This window comes from Pseudopodoces humilis, chromosome 11 (genome assembly GCF_049639895.1).
Source record: "Pseudopodoces humilis isolate 2021_Gansu_Grassland_sample_001 chromosome 11, ASM4963989v1, whole genome shotgun sequence".
Lineage (NCBI taxonomy): Eukaryota > Metazoa > Chordata > Aves > Passeriformes > Paridae > Pseudopodoces > Pseudopodoces humilis.
The window spans coordinates 16,798,038-16,825,727 of NC_142210.1; the positions used below are offsets into that span (position 1 = coordinate 16,798,038).

The window sequence follows — 27,690 nt, forward strand, 5'->3', positions numbered from 1 at the left end:
TAAAATTCTTATTGCCTTTATTCTGCCCATTGCCTCCCACAGTCCTGCGGCCAGCACACACCCACGCACGCATGCACACACTCACGCACACTCAGGCACGCTGGGAGTCTCTCCCTCGGCTCGGAGGAACCGGGCTGCAGTGAATCCTCAGGGAAAGGTGAGTGAGTCTTTTGGCAGCAATCACAGCGTGTGTCAGGAGTGGGCAGCCGCGCCGGCGGCACCTGCTCCTTCTGCATAAAAGAGGAGGCTGGGGGAGCCACGGCCCCCGGTGCAGCCCCCGCCCCAGCCCTGCTCTCCGGCCCCTTGGGGGGAGCGTGGCTGCCGTCGGTCCGGGGGCGGAGGGTCCCTGTGCAAACGTGCTGATGGCCTTGCTCTGCAGTCCAGAGCTGGCCAGGAGAACCAAGAGGGTAAGAGATGAGGAGCCGGGCACCTGGTCCCCCTTCCTCCCCTTTCTGCTCCTCTTACCTTTTTTTAATATATCTGGGTTTTTTTTCCTTTTTTTTTTTTTTTTTGCCTAACTCCCTGCATAGTAAATTGGGTTCGGGTTCTGGCGTGCAAAGCCAAGAAAGGGAGCGAAGCCTTCCCTTCGGACATGTTCCAGTGCAGACCCTTGGGCGGAGGGCTTGCCAGGGCTGGAGGAGAGGAGTGATTGTCTGGGGCTGGTGGCCCCAGCCCTGTCGTTGGCTCGGCCTCCCCCGGATGCTTCTGTGTTGGGAACAGAGTTAGGGAAGGCTTTGGATGTGTCTGATGGACTCAGCGGACGGGTCAACAGTCTGTGGCCTTGGGGAGGTGAGAGAAGTGAGGACTGGGGGAAAAAACAGGGTGAAAAGAAATCCAAGAAGCAGAACAACTCTTCAAACCGATGAGCACCAAGACAGGGTGAGAAGTGGGTTGTGCCATCTCTGTCCCATAATCCATCTTCAATATGAAGATGTGTTGCTGCCTCGCCATTCCAGGACACGGGACGAAAAGCTGGGCTCCCTCTCAGCATGAGTGCCTTCGATCCAGGGAAGGGTGTCCCGTCCCATCCCATCCCAGGCGACCGTCCGAGGCAGAGGAGCGCCATGTGGAGGGGAAAACAGGAAGCTGGGCTGCACCGCAAACTGAACCTTTTTGGCAGGTTCCCTTGGTCCGTTCCAATGCAGAGTCCCCTGTGGTCAAACCTGCACTGGGAGCGTCTGGTTCATCTGCAGCCTCATGTCCTGAATGCTGCTCAGGATCTTCTTCTGGTGCCCTGCTAGCGTCACTCCTATCCTCAGCAGGTCCCTGCAAGGAAAAGATGAAGACTCAGTCCCCAGCCACCAGCAACATCAACATGTGGCCCTGCCCCACTGGTGCAAGGGACCCATCCATCATTACAGCCCTCTGCCAAATTCCACTGCTCCCTCTAACACCAAAGGGGACTGGATGCTGAATCTCAGTCCTTAATTCAGCCCACCACGCACCCAGGTGGGAGGAGATGGCTGTCAGACAGACAAGGGACAATGTGCAGCAGCCCTAGTCCCAGTCTTCTCCCTCCTCCCTTCCAAGCAGGGACTTACTCCGCAGTCATCTGTGCCACCAGGTCAAAGGAGGCAAACCCAGCATTGACAAAGTTCTCCTTGTACCGTCCCATTTTGATGGCATCCAGCCAGTCTCCCACGGTGGTGAAGGTGGTGTAATCTGGGACAGTGCGGTCCAGGAGAGGTTGGGAGATGCTAAAGGGCAAAAGAACCACAGTCACAGGGAGCAGGGGATGGAGAGGTGTAACTGGAAGGAAGGGACATTTCTTATCCCCACCCTCCCACAGCTCTACTCCCAATCACCCCAGTGTTCCCTGGAATTGCAGTAAATGCTGGCCGGAAACAAGGACATCACTGACCCAGACTGGACGCTGGCGATGACCTTAAGGCTGGCAGCATTGCGGATGAGCTTGTCCAGCGTGTTGACGATCTGTGCAAATTTGGGCCTTAGGTTGCGGTCCCGCACCCAGCAGTCCAGCATCAGCTGGTGCAGTGCAGTGGGGCAGTCCATGGGGGGTGGCAGGCGGTAATCCTGCTCCACGGCATTGATCACCTGCAGAGAGACAGGCAGAGGTGTGTTATGAGCCACCTGGGCTCCCACAGGCAGCCTACAGCTCCCAGTTCCCCACCCTCCAGAGAGCACTTACATCCTGGTTGGACATGTCCCAGTAAGGTCGCTCCCCATAGGACATCACTTCCCACATGACGATGCCGTAGCTCCACACGTCGCTGGCTGAAGTGAATTTGCGGTAGGCGATGGCCTCAGGAGCTGTCCATCTGATTGGGATCTTGCCCCCCTGCATGGATACACAGCTCCATGATTTAGTGCATACCTGAGATGTCTCCCCCTACCCCCAGATCAATGATCCCTCGTGAGTGCCCCATACCAGGGAGCTGGTGTAGGTAGGGTCAGCTGGGTCATCCTCCAGAAAGCGAGAGAGCCCGAAGTCAGACACTTTGCACACCAAGTTGCTGTTGACCAGGATGTTGCGGGCAGCCAGATCCCGATGCACATAGTTCATCTCCGAAAGGTACTTCATGCCAGCGGCAATGCCTCGCATCATTCCCACCAGCTGGATGACTGTGAACTGCCCATCATTCAACTGCCAGAGGAAAGATCAGAGGGGTTTGCAACACCCTGAACAGATTGAGGAAGGATCCCAATGTGCAACCATCACCTTCATCCTCCCCAGGGCCACCCCTCTTCTCCCACTCATGATGTCTGTGAAGAGCTTAACCCTGGGGACACCAGTATGACAATGTAGAGATGGAGAAGGGCTCAGAACTGCTGCCCTCCATGCACTGCAGCTCCCAGCCCAGGGCAGAAAGGGATGGATGCTCACCCGGAGGAAGGAGTCAAGCGCACAGTTCTCCATGAATTCTGTGATGATCATGACAGGACGGCTCTTGGTCACCACCCCCTCCAGGTGGATGATGTTGGGGTGGTCAAACTGGCCCATGATGCTGGCCTCACTCAGGAAGTCCCGTCGTTGCCGCTCCGTGTAGCCCACCTTCAGTGTCTTGATGGCCACGAAGATCTCGCGGCGGCCAGGCAGCTTCAGGCGCCCACGGCACACCTCCCCAAACTCCCCTGTAGTGGGAAGGAGAAAGGTGAGCCACAGGACAGGGTGAGAGGCAGCACCTGCTGTGCCCAGTCCCAGGACTTGCCTGCTCCAATGACCTCCTCAATCTTCACACAGGAGATGTCAATCTCTTTGGCGAATTCCCGGACAGCTTCGTTTGGGTCCTCATAGGTGAAGGGGTCAATGTATACCTTCATCCCAGGGGTAACTGCAAGGGCAGAAGTCATCACCAGGATGGAACACAGCAAGGATGACAAATGTCAAGCTGCATGGCTGGCTGTCAGCCCTTTGTAACCCCTTGTTAGAAAAGGCTGCCCCTTTGCATGGGACAGGAATTGGGAGAGGGCAGGCAGAGTCCATTTGCTGGGCTCTCACACTCACCATATTGCTGCAGCTTCTCTGTGTACTCAGGGTCGGTGTTGTTGCGCTGCTTCCTGCCCAAAGGAGACGAGAGGAGGTGTTCAGTAACCATCCCTTTCCTGATGGGGCAAAGACATTCACTGCCAATTTCCAAATCCCAGCACAGACAGCCTATGCCAGAGAGCCTTCCCTCTGGCAGCCTGTGAGCAGAGCCATCCCTCCACCCGAGGTGCAATGGGAGGAGATGGCCTAGTTGTGCTGAGTGCATGGCAGGAGCCTGGGCAGAGCCCAGCTCGTGCCAGGGAAGCAGAGGCACAATCCTCCCACAGGACCCGTGCTCTGGGACCCATGTGTGGCTGATCCAGCCCTTCACTCTGTGACTGGAGCTGCCAGAGCTCTGCCCATAGGTAAGGGGGAAAGCTCTGTGGCAGACATGAGCAACCCCCAAACCCAGATTTGAAGCCCTCTGCCCTGAAAAGCCAGTACCTGAAGCAGACGATAGCAATCACCACCACCACGATGATGAACACCAGCCCTGCCGTGGCCGAACCCACGATCAGAGGCAGCTCCTGGAAAGTCTTGCTGGTGGAACCTGATGGAGGAACAGGTAGGAATCAAAGTCAAGCCAGGAAAGGAGCACACACAGGGAGGCCTGGGTGATGGAGGCAGCCCAGTGTTGGTACCTACCGCCCTCAGCAGTTGTCTGAAACTCCGTGGGGAGGCTGTAGCGGCCGTATCCTGCCACGGTGCGTGCCCGGACCTGCACCATGTACCGAGCATTGGCCTTCAGCCCGTCCAGCCGCACCGAGTTCTTCTGGCTGGTGACTGTGTTGGCGATGCCATCACTCTGGCCTTGCTGTAGGGGAGACATGGGTGTCACCTTCGTGAAGCCACCCTCCATTTGCTGGCTCCCACATCCCCCAAGCACCAAGTCTGCAGGGACCCCCTATACCATGGTGCAGATGGCCAGCTAGAGGGGCTGGAGGAGGGAGAAGGCTGTTCCTGCTTTACCTTCTCCGAGTACTTGATCTCATAGTCCAGAATGATGCCGTTGGGTCTCTCTGGGGGAGTCCAAGACAGCGTCATGCTGTTCCCAGTGCTGCTGTGCAGGTGCATCGTTGGCACGGCAGACGGAGCTAGGAAGGAAGGGAAGGAATGAGCTACCTGTGCCAGGTTTCCCCCTCCACCACCCCACACAGTGTAGGGGATGCTCTGCCTGTGACCTGCTTGGATAATCTTGGTGGAAAGGCATGGAAAAGCTTTGAGACTGGTCTCCCCCAAGTCTCTATAAGGAAGTGTGATCTCAGCACCAAGGGGAGCCTCAGAAATAACACTGAGGTCATGCTTCACCCCATGCCTAACTGCAAACTGGTCTGGGGAAGGGCCCTACCAGCCCAAACTGGGGCTCCCTCCCCTCCTCCACTCACCAGCACTCTGTGCTCCACCCCAGCAGCAAGACCCGTGAAATCAGATCAGAGCGCAGTGGTTGGAGATTACCAGTACGCTGGAGCAGGGCCAGAGTGGGAGGAAGGAGGGAATGGCAGAGCACTTGGCTGCCTGCAAAGGCTTGGGCTGGTGCTGAGCCTTCCCAGGCACACAGGAGAGAAATCTCATTTCCTTCCTCCTCCCCTCGCAGCAGGCACAGCATCTCTGGGGTAGGTCTAGGAGATCCAGAGCTCTCTGGAGCATCTGCCAGCCCTAGTCTTCTCCACTTGCATGCATTCTGATCTCATCTCCTCTAGGGACATGCTTTAAACAGAGAGGACAGTTTACCCAGGGGATTAGATGCAGGCCCAGGGAGCCGGTTAGGCAGCACCACAAAGGACTACAGCCTCCCAGGCTGTCAGAAAGAAATCTCTGCTCCGCTGCACTCTGAGGAGGAGATACAGCCCCTGCTCCCTGGTGGCTGCACTGACCTGCCTGGTTGGTGGTGATGTTGACAGAGGCAAAATGGGGAGGGTAGGGACTCTTGTTGGAGATGCCGTTCACAGCCTGAATCTCGAAGGTGTACTGGGTGTGGGCCATCAGGTTGCTGATGTAGATGCGTCGCTCAGTGAGGCCGAGCTGGCGCGGCACGAACTCCACGTTGTCGTCGCAGCGGGTGCACAGGCGCCGCTCCACGCTGCACTTCTTGCAGATGACGTTGTAGAGCAGGTCATCCCGCCCGCCCGTGTCCTGCGGCTCGCTCCACTCCAGCACCAGCGACGTCTCGTTCACGTTGGAGATGACATTGCGGGGGGCTGAGGGGACACCTGTAGGGAAGTGTGAGGGGCAGGGGTGGCGTCTTCATGTCCAACTCACCCCTGGCATGGGCACGGCACATATCCCTGTCCCAGACAGAGGATCCCCATCACCTCCACAGCTTCCCTTGCCTCCCCTCCTTGCCCAGAGCAGGACTCACTGGTGCAGGCGCTGTCTGCGGGGTCCGTGTCTGCCCGGAAAAAGCCGTTTCGACAAGTGCAGACCATTGCTGCTCCAGAGGTGGTCCGGCTATTGGGAGGGCAGGGAGAGCAGGGACCTTCCCCCTGCTTAGACTTGAAGGTTCCTGGGCCGCATGCTGGAGGAAAGAAAAACAGACCTGAGTTATAAAGTGAAAGTGAACCCAAAAAACATTCACTGCTCCCACCACAGCTGGGCAGACTCTTCCTCGCTGCCCTGCCAAATCTTTGATCAGCAGCTTGAAGACCTCAGGCTTCCTATGGGCCTTTCCACCACCATCAGCCATGCCCAGGGACACATGGCTGGGAAGGGTGAGAAGAGTGGGCTGCTGGAAGCACCACATGGCTCAGGCACAGCTCTGCCAGGAAATGCTGTGCTCCAGCTGCAGGCTGGAGGTAATTGGAGGTGGGATGAGTTGGTCACCACCAGCAGTATGAGGGGACAGGGCGGGTCCATCCAGGAGCTCCATTCCTCAGTTCTGTTTCTTCACTGCCCTTTTGAAGGGTATTACCATGCTTCCTTCCATGGCGAATGGCCATGCTCGTTTCCAGGCCTGGCAACCTTCACAGTGCCAGGTCCATCCTCTGGGGAAATAAGGCTGGGAAAGCAAGAATTCCTCAGCCCTGTCGGCAGCAGCCCCTCCACCACACAAAATCAGCCACTCAGCCCCAAACCTTCCGCCTCAGGCTCTTGAGCCACTTCTCAGTCCCGGGGCGGCGGCACCTCATGAGGTTGACTCAAGTGGAGCGCTGAGCAAGATGAAAACATTCCTGCAGGTCCTTGGCTGAAGAGCTGCTTCAGCATCACTGCCACCTCCCTCCTCCACTTCCGATCAGGGTCCTCCAAGGAGCCACAAGTCCTGGGATACAGCCCGATTGGCACCACAAGGTGTTTATTTGTAATGAGGGGCACGTGAAAGGATTAACAGCACTTGAGCCAAGGAGCAGAGTGGCCTTGGGAACCTGACCCACACCTCAAAATAGCCCAATTTATCACATTGCTGCCCAAGGAAGCAGATTCTGTGCTCTGTGTTTGCAGCTGGATGAGGTGAGAGACCCACTGGCGCCAGCTCTGCTTTGGCATCACCCCGTTTGCCACAGCTGGGGCAGCATCAGCACCGATGGCCCCAAAGGAGGGCACATCCTCCTCACTCCACCACGTTAGGGAAGCTCTGAGGGCACATAACCCTTCCACCTCCCACGCCTGTCACACATCACAGTGAAAACAGGGGGATGTTTTCTGGTGCTTCACCAGGCTGTGGCAAGTGGAAGTTTCCTGCTATGAGGCATCTCCCAACACCCTCTGTGGAAGTTTTCTGGCTGGTTGCAGCCCCACACGGGGCGTGGAGTGCTGTGAGTCACACGCAGCCAGGCCGGCCCCACAGGGACCTGCACGCAGCTCCAGGTGCTGTCTTGGGTCTCTGGTTTGTCCAGGCACCAGGAACCTCAAGGAAGAAGCCCTGCTCCAGTGCAGTGCTGCTGGCCAGGGGAACGTGAGATCAGCCCCTCGCAGAGACAACTGCCTGCTCTCCAGCCCCTCTGCCTGGACGGGTGTCAGGAGCTGCTTCCTGCTCCCAGGGTGCGAGCCTTCCGGCAATGAGACTCTTCTTTGGTCAAAACAGGACTGACTACATGGCTCAACTGACTCCAGCTCCTTGACCTGAGTTCACCCAGCCTCTGGGCCTTCCCATTGGAAAGGAAAGCTTTGCCCGTCCTGGCTGTGCAGGCTGGAAGGCAAAGGAGTGCACAGATCTACTCCTTGGCAAGCAATGGGAAGCCAGCAGGTCCAGGGCTTTTATCTTCCCAGCCTGGGACAATCGGGCCACCAGAAAATGTGTCTTTACGTGGACAGCAGAGGCCCAGAGGTTGCAGAGCAGCCTTGGCATAGGCAGACCCACCCCGGCTGGAGTCCCGGGCGGCTCAAACTGGGTGGATGCAGATTCACACATAAGGAACCAGATTGTTGAGGAATGAGAGATGACTGAAACCTCTTGGACAGGAATGCTCTGGGCTCAGAAAGCTGCCAAACATGCTTTGGTTATGGAGAGGAGCCCAGATCCATCAGGGACAAAACCCCCTGAACAGGCTTGTTGCGGGGAGAGCGAAGCCGGAGCAAGCAGAGCTTGTGTGAAGGTGACAGCCCAAGCATGGCATGGCAGCCGAGGACAGCCAGGTGCTTGCAAAGGATGCAGGAGGGATGAGGGCACTTGGTCTCCCACACACGAGGTGCCAGCTGGTGCCCAGTGGGTTATGGGCACAGAGGTGATCGTGGCCTCCCAGACACAGGAGGAAGGGACAGGCAGAGCTGTCCTTCAGCTACTGCCTGCCATCCCTAAGTAGTGCCCAGTGCAGGCACAAGGGACGAAGGCTTTTTCCTTGCATCCTCATGCCACCCTGGCAGGAGGTGGACGAGCCATGAACCAGCTCTGTTAAGAAGGGGAAGAGCAGCAGAGGGACCGAGGCCCAGATGCACTCCAGTGTTTAAGTTTCCAACTCTGCTTAATAAATCAGAGCATAAAGACCTCGGTGGCAGCGTGACAGCTCTCAGCCGCCACATTTGAAGGCTGTAACCGAGCTGAAAGCTGATCCCAGGTCCCTGGTGGATAAGCCGCTGTGTCATCTCTTCTCTGCAAGAAACTGCCTGTACAACAACCACTGTCTTGGCCGGCACGCTGCGGAACGAGCCTGGGAGCTCTGGAGTGGGAACGTGACTCCATCCAGCCGGAGCGGGGAAGCCAGGCTCCCTTCTCCCTGCCGAGAGCTTTGCATAAGCACTTTTCCTGCTGAAGTGTCCTCAAATAAAATAACAACTCTGAACCTCTGCACACAGATCACATCTCCTGGTGCTGTGTTGCGGTCACTTCTGGGGAGAACATGACAGTCAGTGACAGCCACAGGATAACAGGTCAGGGAACCGAAGCGGAGCTCCCTGGTCTGAAGAAGAGCTGATGGGAGGGAGAGGCAGTCTGGCCTGACAGCAGGGATCAGCCACAGAGGGGATTTGTGTGGGGCGTGGGAGGGAGTAGGACAGTAACAGAGCCCTGCTGTAAAGCTGCCCCTGCACCCTCTATGGGGCATGGCACACCCAGCCACCCGGCTGCTTCTGGCAGCCCCTCCAGGATTTTCATCAGCTGCCCACCTCCAGGGCCTGGTCCTGTCTCAAAGAGCTGCAGCACAGAGCTGGGGGAAGAGGAGGATACTATTCCCAAATACAATCCCCACCCTGGTGAACAAAGTTCAAGGAAGGGAGCTGAAAAAAACACCGAAATAAAACCCTTCTGGCAGCAGCAGAGAGCAATGACTCATCCCGTAGGCAGCCTCCATTATTGCATGGGATGCAGGCAAGCAGCAATGAACCACGCATGCATCCCCAAAACTTTGGGGTCCCCTCCCTTGGGGAAGGCAGGGATACCTGTGACACATTGGGAAAAAACAGCCCCAAACTACCATGTTTCATGTTTCGACTGTTTTCCATTCACACTACAATATTCCAGCATCCTTCCAGTTATTTCTCTCCCTGTAGGACTGAAGCAGGATGCCTCGCCTGAACCTAGATAAATTAAACTGATCATATCCCCTTGCCCATCAACCCTGTAATTTCTTTAGAGGCAGCAGTCAGGTTTGTTCAGGACGATCTGTGCTTTATGAACCTGCACAGCTCGCTCCCTTCTCGCTGTTGTAAGTGGCTACAGATGGAGCAGAGCTGTGGAAGCAACAGCCTGGCTACAGCTGAGGCGGTAACTCTGTTTTTAAGTCTCTCTTAAAAGGCAGTTATTTAAAAAAAAAGTAAAATAATCACCCTTTGGGTGAAAATATTTCGCACTAGCGCAGTCCAAAAGTGAATGGAGTAAATCTGAAGGGAGAGAAGGGAAAGAGCCCTTGGGGGTTTGAAGTGGCATCCAAGGAAAAGGCAGGAAAACAATTTTTTTCCTTTTTTTTTTTAAGAAAAGAAAAAAAAATTCAATAAGTAAAGCTGCCTCTTGAGCCACAGCGGGTCACAGGCAGGACGGCAGGGGCAGATTTCCTCGACTGTGTTACAAGTAACCCATTGTGGAGCTGCCTGGCTGTAAACCGGCAGCTCTCCCTGCCTTCCCTGCTGCTGCCTTTGATCTGGAATCCCGGGCAATTAATCCCAGGCAGTTTCACTTCCTGGGTTTCATGCAGCAAGCCCATGTTGCAATGCAAAGCTGCAAACAGTTGGCAAGTGCAATGCTTGCTTGGCAATTTTTTTTTTATTTAATTCAGGGTGATGTTTTCATTAGTCACTGATTGCAAGGGAATTTTATTTTTGCAAAAGTTCTGATTTCGGCCCCAGCCTGACCTGCACTCACCTACTGATCGTGCCCAAATGTTCAGTGCCTGGTGCCACAAGGAAAGAAACATCAAGAAGACTGAGAAATGGGTCACAGGAAGGTGTGCTGTCATGCTGGACACTATCATTTCCAATGCTCCTAGCTCCTATGGTTTGGGTGTCCATGGACTGTGCCACGCTGACTCAGTTTCCCTCCCAAGCGGGCTGCAGGCTCTGGGGGCACTGTGGTCCTCCTCCAGGGCTCCCCCATGAGCAGAGGGGACATGCAAGGAGGGGGCTCACTGCCCACCTCGGCACATCAGCCTTTCTGTCTTTGTGTGAAGCCAACAACACAAGGGGTGCAAATCCCAACAATCCATCATGGAGCACATGCCCAGGAGCATTTTTGGGGAGCCCCTTGACACCAAATCCCCTGAACAGTTTGGGTGCCTCCTAACCAAAAGGAGAAGGGATGGGGCTGGGGGAAAGGCTAAACCCCAGGGGCTGCAGGGCTTGGGGTGTGAAGGCAGTGCACCCCAGCCCATGGAGGCATGTGGGAGCCTTTGGCCCCCTCCCTGGCCAGCAGCTCCTCCTTGTCCTCCAAGAGCTTCCTCTGCAGCTCTGCGTGGTAGGGAGTGTGTGGGAAGCGGCACAACCCCCAGAAGGGCTATGTGCTAATTAAATAAAGATAATGAGGCTGAGAATGAGATGCCAAATCAATGCTGTGGCAACTCAGGAGTAGAGCGCCAGGTACCAGCCTGGCATATCGCCTTACAAAGCATGCCAAAGAAACTGCCTTCAGTCAGGCAGGATGAGCCCTCTGCTCCCGAGGGACCTGGATACAAACTGCATTGTAACAGGTCTGAATGCGAGCTCTAATCTTGGCTCTGGATGGAGATAAAGAGGAGGAGGAGGAGGAGGAGGAGGAGGAGGAGGAGGAGGAGGAGGAGGAGGAGGAGGTCTTCAAAGGCCACTAGAAGTCTGGGAAAAGGGGGAGATTTACAACAGGGCTTATCCCTTCTAAGCAGTAACTGGGTATTGTTATTTATTAAAATGCCATCTGGCACTCTGGAGCGTTGCTCGCCCGCACGGTGAAGCCCCTGTGAGCTCCCTGGGGCGGGAGTGATGAAACCCTGGCTTTGGGGGGCTGCATCCACACTGCTGCCCATGACACGGGCTCAGAGACTTCTTGGTGGCGCTGGACTGTGGAAATGGGGTAAGCGAACATCCAGTCAAGAGGAGAAAAGGAGCTACAGCTACAGCTCCGGCTTCTCCCAGCCCTTCTTCAGCTGTTTCCACTTAAAACACACGATCATATGGCGGAAAATCTGATCCTACAAGCGTAGCGCAACTTTCCCAGAGAAACGTGAGGACACCGCCGCTTCTGCCTAGCAAGAAGGCAGGCTGCCGGATGGAGACGTGCCCATGGCCCAGCGTGGCTTCCCTGCCTGTTGCAGCAGAAGCCGGGGCTTGGTGGGAAATCAAAGGCGCTGGGAAAACCGCCACATGGGGGTCTGTCCAGCTTGGGGATGTGGAGATGGGACCTTGCCCCAGGCTCCTGAGCCTAATCTGAGGAGCTCTGTCCTGCCTTGGGATGCCTCCTCTCAGTAAAGTCCTGGTACTGGCTGGTAACTGTGTCACCTTGTGTCCAAACCCCACTCTGTTGGGAAAGAGCCAACATTGTGCATGGTCTAAGATCTCCCAGTCCAAGCAAGAAGGAAAGCAGCTCCCCAGGAGCATGGACCTCAGTGCAGCTTGAAGTGCGGATGGATGCCTGGCACTGGTGTCCATCTGCTCAAGAGGAGCCAGACTGGCTGCTCACAAGACTGATGCAGGGGGCCATGGCACTGATGAGCTGTGCTGGCACTGATGGTGCTGGAGGCTCTGGAACTCGGCAGAGCTGTGGCCCTATGGAGACTGACCTCTCCCTAACTAGGCACAGCAGCATGGCTGTCAGCTGCTCCCAAAGCCAACGGGGCAGCCAGCCTGACCCGAGCCCCACATCACAGGCCATCCCAAATCATATGGCCCCTGCCAAGAGCAAAGGGCCGGCGCCAAGCATCCCGTCATTGGCGAGGACAAGGCATCCAGTGCTGGGGGCCCAGCCAGCATCCCACTTCCTGTACAATGCCTGCAGCCAAGGGGAATGGCAACCTTTCTGCCCTAAACCCCAGCCACCCCCGGGCAGGGTCCTGCTTGCCAGAGACAGCTCCCAAGAAAAAAATCACCCCAAGGGAGTGCAACATTCATCCAAACAGATTTTTCCTTATCAACACACCCGAACTGGGGTTAAACAGCAACACCAAAGCTATCGTGGGAGAACATGGCAGCTGCAGGACCCACGCAGAGCTATCCTGCTCCTATGGTGGCTCTCCATCCCCAGTATCTCCATTTGCACGATATGTTTCTTTCCCTTCCAGCAAGAACAAGGAGCTTCAGATCCCTTGCCTTTGTGCTGTTCCCTACCATCCCTGCTGCAAGCTTCCAGCACTGGGGAACATGCATCAGCAGGGGGAACATGCACCAGCATGGCTTCTCCCACAGTGGAGCCCTGCTCACCACCAGGGCTTCCGAGTGCCTCCGCACAAGCAGCGTGAAATCACACTTGCCAAGAACAATCCCTCGCCCCAGCCATGAGCACTGCAGGAGGGAGAGAGGGAAGATGCTGGATATGGCAGCAGTGATGAGAGAACTTGGTAATTCTCAAGGGCTTAAATGTGTTGGATCCCTGCTGACGACCATGCCTTGAGCTGCAGCTCCGTTCAAGGAGATGCATCCCACAGAGGGTAGCACTGGTGGTTGCTCACCAGTGTGTCCCAGCAGACACTGCATGAGTCCAGACCACAAAGGTTTTAAGGTTTCGGAGTCAAACTGTAGACCAGACCTCTGAGATAACACCCTCCTCACTCATCAGGGAAAAGCCTCCAAAACCAGACTGAGCTCAACACAAAACCACCTCCTTCACATCAACTTATCCATGGGGGCAAAAGCCACGATCGCTCTGCCATGCACATACCTTGGCACTGGGTATCCTTCATGGTGGGCTCATATCCAGCAGCACACGTACACGCTCCCACAGGTACCATCCACTCTCCATCGCCGTTGCAGTACAGCTTTAGGGGCACAGACACCTCCACCGCATTGGGGATGCAGGTGCCTGGTGCGATGACCAGGGAAGTGGGCTCAGCCCCCGTTAAAGTCTCCGGGAAGACAGCAAAGCCAGCAATGGTGTTGGAGCATTTCTTGTAGAAAGCCCGGACAGAGATAAGGGACATGCAGGCTCCCAGGTCTTGGAAGGCAAGGTAAAAACCATTCTTGGAGAGAGGGCCAAAGCTGCGCACCTTGGTGTTCACGCGGCCAGACTCCAGCTTGGAGAAGCTCTCATCTGGGGCAATTGTATCCACTTTGATATAGGGGTTCTCCATCCAGAAAGGGCTGTTTGCAGAGGCAGAATCCGTATCTGACTCATAATAGAAGAGGTTGAAGGTCTCTTTGCAGGAGCCAGGGATGTTTGGGATGCTGTTGCAGTCCCGCACAGTGAACTTCAGCTCCACATAGACACGCTGGACATCTTGGCGCTGGATGAATTTGGTACGAAGCCAGTTGTTCTGGTTGGCCTCCCGTACATTGCAGACCTGGTACGTGCGGATAGGGTTCATGGCCTCGTCATAACCACTGACTTCTTCCCACTGTGATTGAGAGGGAAAGGGTTAGATCTCCAGCCAGGGACATCACTGCCATGGACACATTGTGAATGGCACAGGGGCAGGGGGAACAGGCACCAGTCAACAGGGAAGAGCAGCAGCTGCACCTCCACCCGTCACAACCCTCCTGGTTATCAAGGTGACTAAGAGCAACCCAGGCCAGGGACCATGGCACTCCCACTCCACTGGCATGGAGTCAAGAGGAGATCGTTCCATGAGGCAAGGATATGTACAGAAGGGAAGGAGAAAGATGCAGCCAGCTTCACAAAGGCACTGGTGAGCAACCATGATTCCCATGGGGCCAGGGCCAGCTCTGCCCTTTGGAGGTTAGGACCAGGGCTGGTTCAGAACTTACCCCTGTCTCCGGATGAGTTGTCCATGACAACTCAGAGGTCACCCACTTCGTGTCCATCAGGGTCTCTGTAGAGAAAGGAAGGAGAGAAAGAAGTAATTGGAGATGAAGGCCAAGATTAGAGGGGAAAAAAAACAGGAGGAGTGGGGGAGAGGAGAGCTGAGCCTGACATTTCTGTGGAAAACAGCAACCTGGGGGGTGAGACATGGTGGGAGGAGGGGGGAGCGGCGCAGACAGACTCCAGATTTCTCTTCTCCTGTCAAGAGAACAGGAAGAGCGAGGCGTCCCTGGAGAGCTGTGCTGGAGCAGGCAAGCAGCAGGACGAAGAGCTGGCCAGGTGGCAAGGGGGAGATGGGGACAGGCTGCCATCCCCAGCCACTAACACAGCCAAACTTGGCCCCCAGGCAGTGCAGGGGGTGCCAAAGGAGGAAGACGGGGTGCCCCTGTCCGCACACTCCCCCTCTGCTTTGGCAGGGCGCGTATTTACTGTGGCTGGGGTTGAAAGGGCCTGTTCCCATGACAGGGTGGTGCGGGCCAGGCAGGTTTATCCAGAGGAGGAGGGACTGGCAGGCTGCTCTCCCAGAGACGCCCCACATCACTCATTTTACAAGAGGGGAGAAGAATTTGACCGTCTGGCCAACATTCCTGGAGCAGACTACAAGACAAACCACCCCGGCAGCATTCCCCAAACAGCCCCAGCCCCAGCCTTGGGGGAGCGAGACGCTTGTCTGGGAAGAGCTGCAATTGCAGGCAGCTGTCGCTAATCCCAGGCAGAGCCGCGTGGCTCCGCGAGAGCACCACACACAAAAACCAGGAGTGAAACACAAGGATGAGAGCACACCAACATGCTCAGGGGCCAATGGCCCCTCTGTGAGCAGCTGGCCCTGTGAGCCCTGCTCCAGGGATGGTCCTTAGGCTGTTTGGAGGGGAACAGGCATCCCGGCATCCTCTGGACCTTCTTCTGCCTAGGTGGGGTTTGGAAGAAAAGGGGTGCAGATGCCTGGAGACCCTGGTGTGCTCAGGGGGGCTTTGCTGCCTGCACTGAGCAGGATCCAGGACCAGCACCAAAACACCTCCCTGATGAGGGCCTGTCCCTCCCCAGCTGCAAGTATGGCCCCATCCCAAACCTTATGCAGCTCCCCAAGGACATCCATCTGTCCACTTCTCAGCCCACCCAGGCTCAAGACTAAGGGCAGGGAGCCATGGCTCTCCTAGTCCCAGCAGCGGGCTGGGAACTGCTCACTCTCGCCAGCTGGGGCACAAGGATGTGCCAGGGCAGCTGAGTTGTACCAGCACCATGGCTCAGCACCACAGCAAGAGGCAGTTTCAGCTTCTTTCCTTCCACCCCAGGAAAACCCCAGGCTGACCCAGCCAGGGAGGAAGTGTGGAGGAGGAAGGAAGCATTCACGCATTGCAGGGTTTTGGATGAAGCCTGACTGGAGGTAAACACCTTCTTCCCGCGTCCCACCCTGGGGAGACCCGCCAGCAGCTCCCAGGCCAGCACCCACAGGCAGGCTGGGAGCACAGGCTGTGGGTGCCACTGCGGCACAGATAAACAAGCACATTTGAGGACACGTGGGCTCTCTGACCTGCCTCGTGGCTCGCCAGGTTCCTAGCTGGGCCAGCATGCCAGCTTCTTGCCCAAGCTGTTTGCCTAAAGCAAACACACAGTCCCACTGTGGGCTGGTGGCACTAGCAGTGGACATGGCACTGAAGACAGAGGGAGGAAAACCTCTCATGGTGCCAGCTCCCCATCGGGAGAGATGCAGAGGGGCAGCATCTACAACAGACACCAGTGCAGAGATGATTACTGGGCAGTGGTTATTTGCTGTTTCTCAAGAACACAAACTAGGGGCATCTGGCAAAAACAGAGGGAGAGAAGGAAGAAGTCCTCTGTCACACAGGTAATGCAGGAGGGGTGGGACACAGGATGGGCATTGTGCACCTACAAGGCAGCCTCTGTTTGGTCCCATGGCAGTACCTGCCCAGGGAACACAGCAAGTTGCTCTTTCCCTTCCCATTTCCCACACCATCACTTACTGAACCCCGGCGGGATCCCAAGCACGGCTCTGCACAACCACAAGACCAGTCACTGGAGATGCTGCTGTGCTTCCAGACCCCTGCATGGGGTAGCTGCCAGGGCGGGCAGGCAGTGCCAGATGACAGGGGAGCAGGTTCCAGAAGGGGGCTGCCCACACCTCTTTGAGGGACAGGCCCTGTACTGGCTGCCCTAATAAGGGCACAGCGGTGCTGTGAGGGCCCAGACACGCCGTGCTGGCGGTGAGCAGAGCCAAGCGTGCGCTCACAGTGCGGGGCTGCCAACTCCCGGTGCAGATACTCTGTGCAGGTCCAGCCAGTGCAGGGCCCTGCTGCCAGCATGGCCAGCTGGGGGTGTTTCTGCAGGAGGAGCGGGGAAGGGATGCCCCGTGTTCTCAGGGCTGGGGCTGCTGATGGATGAGCGGCTGTGGCAGTGAGTCAGGCTGGGGAGATGGGGATCTGGGTGGCAGGGTGTGCCCGCAAATAGAACGACACAAGGATGCTGTGGCAAGCCACAGCATAGCTTGGACTGACCAGACCACAGTGGGTGTTTGCTTCCCAAACCTGTCCAGGGTATGCGGGAACTCTCCTGCATGGCAGCAGGCCCCATGCAGGAAGCCCTTGCCAAGGCAGTTGTCCCCTCCGGCAGCGTCCTTCTCCTCGAGTGCTGGCCGTGGGCAGAACCTCAGCTTGGACAGGAGGCTTGCTGCCTGCATCCTAATTTGGCAGCATCTGCCATCTGACCAGCAGAGGAGAAAAAAAACTGACAGAGCCAAGCTGGCTGTTGGTGTGAGAGCCACGTAAACCACACAGAGAGAGTGGGGAGGGGAAATAATAATAAAAAAAAAAAAAAATCACTGAGCAACTCAGCTAAAGGAAACAGGCTGAGCACAGAGGGCAGAGGGGGTTTCCTGCAGCCACGGGAGTGATCCATGTGAGGTCAGTGGAGCCTCCCAGACCCTTGCAGCCTTCCATTGTGAACCTGGTCTTCTCTCCCAAAACCACTGGGGCACACCAAGCACTGGCTCTCCATGAAAGGGCATGTGAGAGCATCCTGGGCTGGGGAGCCCAAGCACTGGGCTTCAGTGGTTCAGGATCAGGCAGCCACTCTCTCCCTCTGGCCCATGGTGCCAGAGGCGGGTTGAGAGGTGTCACTGGTGATTTCCCGGTGCGGTTCAGGTTTACAGGTGCTGTGGAGGGACGTGAACGGCGTCAGGGCTGGCTGAACAGTGAGTCAAAGCCACTTCAATCCCGCACACCACAGCAAGAGCCTGGTTCCATTAGTCAACGGGAAATTGGCTCCCAATTTCGCCAGCTTGGGGAAGTCACCCTAAGGCTTGCTTTATCACTGTCTGCAGCTCTGGGAGTTGTCCTCTCCTTACCTTCAGCTGGGCAAAAGCAAGGGATGGAGCAGGAGCCTCGCTATGCTCAGCAAGTGCAGCTGGCCAGGGTTGACTCCACACAGAAGCAGGAGTTCCATGGCAGAGTGGGACCTCAGAACAGGGAAGATTCTTACTCCTTGGACAGGGCTGTGAGCATCATTCTGGCTGTCTCCTCCCTTCCCTGCATTTCTCCTTCCAAGCACACCCTGAGCTTCAAAGATGAGCATTCCCCTACCAGCAGCCCTCCCATCACCTCCACGGAGTCCCCAGCAGTTCACTAGGTGTTTGAAGCCCTGGCAAGGACCCATCTGGAGCCGGGGACCTCTTTCTCCCGGTGCTGAGGCGCAGGAATGCAGCATGCATGGTCTGAGGCCAGTGAAAACGTTTGAACTCCCCCCTTAAGAGGCCCAGAGAGCCCGTCTCGCGCTGTTGAGCGGCAGACGCGCGCGGCAGTGATGGCTGAGCCAGAAAAGGGGGGGAAATATCAAAATTCTTTCAAGATGAAGCCACTGGGGAAGACTCAATCGTCTCCACCAATAAGCTCCACTTTGAACACTCTCTCCTTTGAATACATGGACTGATGGCTTTTATCAGGATACACTGGCAATATAGGACGCCAACTCTTTTCCCCGATGAGAAGGCAGCTCATGCAAGTCCAGAGCATCCTGGAAGAAGGCAAGGGAGAAAAGTTAGTAAAGACACCCACGCAGCCTCGCTGCAAACAGAGGAACCTGTTCTGCAACGTGCCCATGCTCTCCATAAGCTATGCACACCATGGCACCATGTCTGCAGGAGCTCAGCATGGGGCAAGTGGCCTAGACCAAATTTATGTGGCCACTTGCCCCACACTTAGCTCCTGCAGACACCATCAATGGTCATTTGCTCCAGGACATGGCTTGGCTTCCACCATGGTGGCTGCTAACAGTGGCGCCAGATGCCTCTTCCTCTCACTGCCATGCTTTTTTCTTCTGGAAGGAAAGCTACCTTGTTTAGAGATGCACTTCTAATTTTGGAGACTGCCTGCTAGTCAAAAAGCCACCAAAAGGGGCATCTCTGCATATTTTAATTTCTTTCTCAGTTTTGAAGATAATTACACCAGGAGTGAGTGGCCTTGCGTGCTCCCCATTCAAGTACCTATCGGTACAATTAATCCCAGCACTGTTCTGAGCAGCGGCACAAAGGGCCTTTGGTGTAAGGTCCTTTATCTGGGAACAAAGAGCTGCCTGTGGGAGAGAACCTGAGGTTGCACTTTTCCTGCTGACAAGCGTTCTGTACACAAAAGCTGAGCTACAGGAGAGCCCTGTGAGCGTGTCAGGTCTGGGAGACCCCGCAACACGTTTTCTTGAAGTGTGCAGCTCACCCAGATCCTTCCTCCTCCAGGAGGATTCTTCCCCCTCTGGCCCCAGCTAAACCCTGTAGCCATCCTCCTCCCAGGCAGGGAATGTCCCTGCTAGGGGACTCCACATGCTGCCTGCATTTAGGAAGCTCTCTCATCCCGCTCAGCCCATGTGCTCCGTGGATGGAGCACACCACAGACAGCAGCTTTGGAGCACAGGAGATGGCGTGCTGGGAGGTTTCGGCACTTGGCAGTCCCTTGTGCCGGAGCTGCACTGCAGGGAGGAGAGGCTCTTGCTGATGCAGTCAAGAGCCAGGAGAGCAGGGAGGCTGCAGCCAGCGTGGGAGGCATTAGGCAGAACACCAGCAGGCACCCTCAGTGGTCAGGGGCTACCCAAGGTGGAGGTGCCAGGCATGGGGTTGGGAGCCTGGGGAAGGTTCAGGCAGGCACTCTCTGCTAGTTCTCTCTGCAGAGATGGGGCTCGCAGCACTGCCAGCATGCTGCACAACTCACATGCCCTCATCCTCCTTCATGAATCCCATCTCTTCCAGGGACCCCCTGCACACCCAGCTACCCCAGTGCCCGGTGCAAGGCCAGGGGCCTGTGCTGGTCCCACCCTTGTTCTCCCCGACTGTCAGGCTGGGCAGGCCAGGCCGTGTGGTTCAGCCCAAGGGAAGGGCTGGAGCACTCCCTATCACCGCCCACGCTGGGAACCTTATGACGAGCAGGGCGCCTGCTGCTCCCCAGCGCCGAGGGGAGAGACGTGAGGCTGCCATGGGAGCTGGCCCCCCACCTCATCCCTCTCCAGGGAGGCACAGGGGCTCTGACCGCTCATGACCACCAACGTCCTGGCCACTTGTCCCAGGTCCAAGGCAAGCCAGCAACTTGTCAATGAACTGGGAACAAAGGGAAGAGAGGAGGGGAAGAAAGAAAAAAAAAAAAAGGGGCCTGTATCACAGCTGTGGCCCTTCATGCCAAGGGCGTTTGGCCCATCATCAAAGGGGATCGGATTTGCTGAGGCAAATGATGACACATCCACTTCAAGCGGGGCAGGTTCTGCCTGCTGCTGGAGGCGAGCCACCGGAGTGAAGAAGTACTGTGGGCACTTAATAATAGACTCATTATTTCTGCATTATGGCAGGGCCCAGAGGCCCCAACTGAGATTAAGGCCCCTCTGCGCACACAGGGTGCATGCACACACCAAGCCAGGCAGTCTCTGCACAGAGAACCCAGCCAGTGGTGGGCAGCACTGCCAGACTTGGCATCATTCACCACTGCCAGTTCCAGCCTTGCCAGCATCATGGTAAGCTCACAGCAGGGCCCAAAACTCCAATTCCAATGATGCTCCAAGGATGCATCCTTCATTTCCCAATCCCACACCTACATTGGAGTATTAACCTCAAGCCAGGAGACAGTCCCATGGCTCTGAGCCACTGGCCTACTGCATCTCTCTCACAGCCTTCCTCATCCGATCCCAATGTCCTGCACCTTCTGCATTGGCCAGATCCAGATCCCAGATGACTGGGAGCTGCGGAGGGGGAGAGGAATGCTCCCTCCATCCAGCCCTGCCCTGTTGCTCACCCACCATCCGCTAACTGGCTGAAGAGGGTTTTCCGGCCACGTGCTCCTCACCAGGAGCTGTTTCCTGACGGCTGCGAGACAGACTGAAGCATGTGAGAGAGGACAGGTGCCAGCTCTGCAAAAGGCAGATCAAGTGGCAGCGGCTGGGATGCAGGGAGGGATGGGTGCTCCTTCCCGCCTGGTCACACACTGGATCAAGGCAGGAAGGGCATATTTCTGCCATTTTATGAGCAGAGCCATGCCAAGCTGGGCTTTAGCGCTCACCAGCATCACACCGTGTGCACCCCCTTCTACAGCACAGAACTTGGAGCCTCGGACTTTAGGAGGACAGCAGCTTCTGCCCTCCAGCTGCACGCTACGGACACGTGCAGCCTGCTGTCCAAAGCCTGCCAGGTCCTGCTGCCAGGCCCTGGTCCTGCAGAAAGGCTGTACCGACACTGAGAGAGGATGGGAGCCAGCTGCCCGAGCCCAGCCCTGCACTGCAATTACTGTTCTATTAATACCACGGGGATTTCGGATGTCAGAGCCCAGTGTGCTACGCCAGGGTCAGCTTGGCCAAGGAAGAGCTGCCATCCCTGCCCGTGTGGTGGATGTGCCCCGGTACTTGCTGCTTCAGCTTGTCCAGGGGGAAAAGATGCTTTTGCTGTGCCAGGCTGTGTGCAAAGGGGAATGGACATTTCCCACAGACAGACTCTCATCCTTGCCTGCTGCCAGACTGCCCACTTGGGACAGGAATGTCCCTGCCTGGCCCAGGGGAAGGGGTTGCCCATTGCAGCTCTCTGCCATACGGACAACGTGACCAACCGTGCCAGGCAGGCAGGAGCTCTATGGCCAGCAGGCAGGACAGATTTATAGGTCGCCGTTCCCAGCAGGAATGGCCATGCCACCGTCCTCTGCTGCCACAGAAATAACTCATCTGATCAGGAGACACCAGACCTGTTAAGAGCCACAAATGCCATTGACTAGGACATAGGCAGCAAATCAGCAAAGCCACGCTTGTTTCCAGGACATGTTATGATGGGGACACTCCTGCCCCCTCTCTCTTGTGACCCCACTGTCCTGTGGCCATGGTTTCATGGGGCAAGAGTCCCCATGGGGCCACCAAGCTGAGCTGGGCGGGTGGATGAAGAGCCCCAAAGTCCCCAGGGGAAGGAAGAAAAGGCGGTGGGTACTGCAGACTTGCCTCCGCAGGGCAACTGTTTGCGTCAGGCTGAGATCCAAAAGGCCCCTCTCCCCCTCCAGCTCCATTTTTTTCCAGGTTGTACTTTTGGAAAGTGCCCAGAGAAGGAGTAATGATATTTAAAAGAAAAAAAAAAAAACAAAACAACCCACCCCTTCCCCAAAAAAGGTTACTCCGTGCACATCCAAAGGCTCGCCCCACAGACGGGTAGCTTGGCTGCCAAGCTCCATCCCATCCCGGCAGCGCAGAGTGGGAGCTTCTGCCAAGATATCCCTCCTCTCTACTGCCTGGGGCAGTTACCCAAATCTCCACGCTGCTCTCTGCTCGCTTCCTCAGCTCTCCGAGAGCACCAAGCCCATCTGGAACTGCTTAAACCCAAATATTGCCCCCCCGTCCCTCCTCCACCTCCCCCACCCCCAAACTCAGATTCTTCCAAAGTTAAAACAAGCACAGAGTCAGGAGGGGGTGCCGGGCCGGGCTGACTCGCTCCTTCATTTCGGTTTAATTTCTGGGGAACTAGAATAAATCTGTTCCTGGCGATCGTTCAAGCCCTGCACATTTTTCTCATTAATAAAAAAAAGGCCTTGGATAGCACGCCGTGTGTGTGCCCCCCCCTCCCTGCGGGGTCCCCCTGCGCCCCAGCCCTTGCTGGGCAGGCACTCAGCACCCGAGAGATGCTGGACTGGGTGCAGGGGACATGGGGACAGCAGTGTCCCTTCCCGGGGACAGGGATGGATTTTGGCAGCCCTGCGCAACAGCCACACCTCACAGAGGAACAGCAAGGCTCAAATCCCCCCGCAGCTGCTGCTGGGCAGGAGAATCCTGGGGGAGGGCTCCCCTAGGAGGGGACATCCCTGCTGCCCACCCCTGCAGCACCGCAGCCCCCGCAGGGCCCCCGGGGCATTCCTGGGGAGGGAGCTGAGAAACAGGTGTTTGTCAACAGCTCCTGCCACATGCATGAGAAACGCCAGGCCCCGCAGCGCAGCAGGGCTTAGCAATGGGCAAAAATAAAATAAAGAGAACCCCCCAGCAAAATTCTCCCCCGTCCCAGCCTGGGACCCTCAGCCAGCACATGCTGGCACGTGCATGGAGAGCGGCCATGGGGCCGGTGCTCAGCCCTGCTGCTGCGCTCCAGCCTCCTCTCAAGATGGCTCCCGTTCCTCTTCAGCGGGTGGCCATGCGAAGACAGCACTGGGATCGCTACCTCCTGACTCAGGGAGCACAGACTGGAAGGCTGAGCTGCACCGAGGGGAAAGCAGGCACCGGGGGAGGCATGCAGCCCCTCTGAGAGTGGTGGCACTGTAGGAAAGGGACGCGGCTCTGCGGAAAGGGGACATTGCCCCACTCCCAAGCTCAGGTCCATGACTCCTCTGCGACCATGCTGAGTGGGGGTGATAATGGTCCCCAAGCACAGGAGGATGAGGCTTCACCAGAGTGCCAAGCCTGTCCCTTCACAGGCAGGATGCCCACCTGCCCTCCCTACAAAATGGCTCCCACTTGGGGCTCAGCTCTGCGAGGGAACGGCCCATGCCCCGCTGCCAGCACCGCCCAGCCAGAGCACAGGGCTGGGTTTGGAGCCACAACAACAACAACAAAAATGCAATAAAAAAACCAGAACATGACTTCAAATGGGACGTCCCAGTCGGGTGGGAGTGTCACTACAACAGGCTGCCTGGACTTCAAGATGGCAGTCCATCCCCTGGGGCATGGGGCTCTGCCTGGCTCTGCAAGGAGATTCCTGCCTGTGGAGGGACACCCCCATCTCCACCATCCCCCAAATGCTTCATGGGAACATGCTGGACCCAGAAACAACAGCAGCTCATTATGGTTTCAACCACTGAGAAGCTTGTGGCAATGGAAACCACCAGCTCCACCGCAGCCCTTGGGTATAGTCCCCCTTTCCCAGGGTTCTCCTCCGGGGGAGGCTGACACCCACCCTGTGGTCTGCACCAGCTGGGAATGGGGATTCCGACCCCGGGGCCACCCCAGCACCCTTCCCCCAGCGCGGCTCCCAGGCGGAGACGCTTAATCCTGACAAACCAGTTTGACTCAGCACAACAGGAACAGCTACAATTTTAAAAACATGCAAGTCTGTGATTCAGATTGCTGGGGCTGTTTTAATTAAACGCCAAGCTCCCCTGCTCCAGCAGCAGCAGCAAACGGCTCACGGAAAGAAAATGCAACAAACTGGTTTCCCCAAATATCTCTTGCAGTAAGTCATCATAACAAAACAAGGAGTTTCGGTTCATTCCTTAAAAACCAGAGGCCGCTATTTCCAATTGCAAGGTCTGGGCAGGCATGGCCTGGCAGCCACAACCTCGCTGTACGCTGAGGGAGAAATGTGGGGCTGCAAATGGCCCCTGGTACTCTAAATTCTCCCTCACGCCAGCTCTCCGCATGCTCTGCTTGACACAAAGGAAAGCCCTTCTCCTCCCCTCCTCAGACCATGGACAGGAAGACTTCCTCGAATGCAGCGTTTACCAAGGAAAGGAAGATTTAATGAATCCAGCGAGCATTGTGGAGCCCCACAATCCACTTTCCTTCACAGCCATACCCCAAGCATCCATAAAACAGCAGGGCCAACTTCACTTGTTGCCCCACCAAGAAACACGCCATTTCTGTGAAAAGTAATTAAACAGAAAGCAGATCTCTCTGCCAAGAAAATACCTGGCAGTTCCAGCACAGGGTCAATTAAGCAGGGGTTTGCTGGTACAGAACGGAGTGTAGTCAATCTGTGTAACACCCAGCTGGGGTCTGGGAGGTGCCACTGGGCAGAGCCCAGATTAAGAAAATCCCCCCTAGAAATCTTGCAGTATTGCGGGGTTTGGCTATGTCACTAGAGCCTAAGTCTGCTCAGGACTACGTGCAGCAAACTAAAGTGCTTCAGCATGGGAGTTCACGGGGAAGCACATGGGAAACTCCAAGTTTAAATGGAGTCCTGAATCCAGAGAGGCAGCTCAGGACAGAAACAGCCTGGGAGAGTGGCTCCTAGGGAGAGCAGGTCCTTGTCCCAGTCTACCCGCACCCCCAGGGTGACAGGCAGATCCAGTCTGTGGCTGTCCATGCTCCCTTGGGACAAGGTGTTTTGAAGCCTGGGATTTTACCCCTGGATGGTCGGCAAGGGCCTGGAACGCAGCACATTCCCCATGCTGTTCCACTGCATCCACTCCCCACAGGGCCTCTGCTCCCACAGCCCCGCTGGAACAAACTTCTCGGCTCAAACCCCTGCGCTGGAGAAAGGATCCGCTGTTGCCCCCGGATAGAGCATTCCTTTTGCAGCCGGCCCAGGGACTGCTGAACCGGAGAAGAAAAACACATTGTGACTTCAAACAGACCCAGCGCACTTACAGGATCTGGAGAGAAACCATTTTCTCCTCGGCAGCACAAAGCCCTCACTGAGCTGCTGCTGAGCGCGGCTTTTCTCCTCCACCCCCGTGGGGCCTTGTAAAGAAACCCAACTCCCTGCCATCCCCTCGGGAATGGGGAGCGCCATCCACCCCCAAAGCCCCCTGCCCTTCTAGCCCGGCACCAGCCGCAAGCCCAGCCCGTTGCACCTCGGAGGGGACGGTAAAGTGGCCGGGTCTGGGGACTGCTTGCTGCCGTTGTCTGCAGGACGTGCATACAGCTTTATGGCCATGCCAGATTTATGATCAGCACTAAAATATCCAAACAAACGTGCACATGAGATTTACAGTAACCTCTGGAACGCGCCAGTCCCCGTCAGGAAGCAGCATTGAGCGCGGACAGAAATGCCAAACGTAGCAGAAGAGCGGGAGCTCACTGATCCTGATGTGAGCAGTGGCTTCCCTAAGCTGGGCAAGGCAGAAGCTTCTCCAGGCCAGCTGCAACTTTCTCTCCAGCTCCAGCAAGAGCAAAGGGAAAACAAAAAGGAATTAAAAAAAAAAAGAGGAAAAAAAAACCGAAAAAAAAGAAAAAAAAAAAAGAGAGAGAGAGAGAATCCCACGGGGAATTGGGGCCAGCCCAAAAACTGCTGGGCAGCTGCCAGCCGGCCCCGAAGTGGTCCCACTGGGCTGGCACCCAGCTGGGCCCTGACCTCTCAGACAGCGTGTTCAGCCCCTGACCCCTCCACACATTCGGGAAGCTGAAAAAACCCAGCAGGGGCTGTTTATTTTCTCTCCATCTGACACTTCGCACTGCTCCATCCTCGGATGGTAGTGGGGGAGATGTTGGGGCTCCCTGTCTCCCCGAGGACTGGAAGGACTATACCCAGGTGACACTGGTGCTGCCAACCCCCACGCCAGCTATCCTTCCCAAATTCCTAAAGCGCTGATGGGAAGCAGGTTGCGAGGGGCTACCCACAAGCGTGGGGCCCCACCGGGCTCCCTGCCCACAACTTCGTCCTCCGGCAGCTCTCCAAAAGGCAGGGATCCCCGGGCGGGTGCTCGGGAGCCTCCATCCTGCGACGGCTGAGTGCCGATGGCTTCTCCCTTTCCCTCCTGCTGCGGGGTTCCCGCTTAGCCGGGAGTTCCCAGACCCGGCAGGCCCACAGCTCTGAATCCTACAGCGTACAAAGGGCGAGGGGTTTAAATTTTTTTTTTCCTTTTAAAGAAAAAACCAAAACGTCGCACGGAGAAAGGATGAAAAGGTACGCGGACAACAAGCACCCCCCAAAACTTTCTACAAAGCCCAAAGCTAAAGGAAAGACGTCCCCCAGCCACCGCAGCGGGGGAGGGCTCCTGCCCACGACCACCCCCGGCGCCGCGGCCCGAACCTCGCAACGCTGGGCGACGGCAGCAGAGCCCGAAGCACGACACCGCCTGCGAGCAGCCCCCGCCGCCCCCTGCCCGGGCGGGGGCACCCACAGCTCCGCTCTGCTGGGGGATCTCCCTTCCCTTTCGTCCCTCCCGCCCTCCCCAGCCCCCTCCCGCCCTCCCAGCCCCCTCCCGCCGCTCCGGCAGCGGGTTCGGTTACCGGACACCGGAACGCCGCCGCCCCTGGCACTCCGGCTGGAGCCCCGCACACTTTGTGCAGAGACAAAAACCCGTCCGGGCCCTCTTCTCCTTCTTCTCTCCGGTGAGACCCGCCTTGCCCGCCCGGGAAACCCCGGTACCCCAGCGGGGCCAAAAGCCTCTTTCCTCGCTCAAAGCTGGGGGTGCAACGGCGCTGCCCCGCGGACCTGGGTTCTCTCTCCAAGGGGAAGAGAATTACTCTCCGTTCTATTCCCAACTCCATCGGAGCTCGAGGGTGGGTGAGCCGCGGAGCGCAGACCCGATCGGGGGTAGATGCGGCACGCGTGGCCACTCGCCCCGGAGGTCCCACGCTGGAGCCTCGGGGGTTAAGGCAGCGGGCGCGGCGAGCCCTGCCGGGGAAGGGATGGAGCCGGACACGGCACACGGACACTCCTTCCGCGGCCCCACCAGTTCTGGCACGCCGTGAGCTTCCACTGAAAGAAATATTAATTTTCCAGCCCTCTCGGTCGTGGCGAAAAGCCTCGAAACGTGAACCGAGTATCCAAAGAGGCGCCGCTCCCTGCCAGCAGCCGCCGGCCGCGGATGCCGCGGCTCTGCCGCGCCGGGCTCGGTTCCACGGGGCGTTGACTCTGAAACCTACTGAGGGCGGCTGAGCGCTGGGAGCGGGGCTGCGGCGGCGAGCTCTCCGCGGGTACAACCGGGCATCCGCGGCGCGACGACGAGTCGCGCTGAGCCACGACGGGCCTGGGACATCCTGGAGGATGCGTGCACCCGTGCGCGGTCGCCCGGGCCCCGGTGCGGCGGACGGGCACGCCCGCCCGGTACTCACCCTCCAGAGCACGGCGGCCACCGGGGAGCAGCAGGAGCAGCAGGGGGGGGAGCAGCGGCGGCGGCGGCGGGGGGGCCCCCGGGCGGGCCGCGGCCATGGCGGGGGCGGTGCGGGCGGCCCCGCCGGGCAGTCCCGAGCTCGGCGCCACGCGCGGCTCCTCTCGCCGCCGCGCCACGCTCGCGCT

General features: G+C 57.2%; 1 protein-coding gene across 5 annotated transcripts; it reads right to left on the reverse strand.

The window, feature by feature from the left end:
* Positions 1–27,610, reverse strand: EPHB3 (EPH receptor B3). 5 transcript variants are annotated; one of them, XM_014254416.2, is made up of 16 exons: positions 27,507–27,610; positions 14,234–14,298; positions 13,191–13,863; positions 5,847–6,002; positions 5,362–5,697; positions 4,457–4,581; positions 4,133–4,301; positions 3,932–4,037; positions 3,467–3,519; positions 3,171–3,293; positions 2,846–3,093; positions 2,390–2,605; positions 2,150–2,299; positions 1,862–2,055; positions 1,542–1,697; positions 1–1,266 (listed from the first exon to the last, which is right to left on the reverse strand). In XM_014254416.2, the coding sequence occupies exons 1-16, from the start codon at positions 27,601–27,603 to the stop codon at positions 1,158–1,160; spliced, it is 2,976 nt and encodes a 991-aa protein (XP_014109891.2). In that variant the 5' UTR covers positions 27,604–27,610; the 3' UTR covers positions 1–1,157. The 5 variants fall into 5 exon arrangements, with proteins under 5 accessions (XP_014109891.2, XP_005525102.2, XP_087916896.1 ...); XM_005525045.3 differs by having other exon boundaries at positions 3,467–3,564; XM_088060770.1 differs by lacking the exon at positions 27,507–27,610 and adding an exon at positions 26,884–27,173 and having other exon boundaries at positions 3,467–3,564.
* Positions 27,611–27,690: the final 80 nt, after the last annotated feature.

Coding starts and splice junctions, on each gene's coding strand:
- EPHB3 (XM_005525045.3), bottom strand. CDS start 27,603: ATGGCCGCGGCCCGCCCGGGGGCCCCCCCGCCGCCGCCGCCGCTGCTC. Junction 4,038..4,132: donor TCAGACAACTGCTGAGGGCG/GTAGGTACCAAC, acceptor TTCCTCCATCAG/GTTCCACCAGCAAGACTTTC. Junction 2,056..2,149: donor GGGACATGTCCAACCAGGAT/GTAAGTGCTCTC, acceptor GTCTCTCTGCAG/GTGATCAATGCCGTGGAGCA.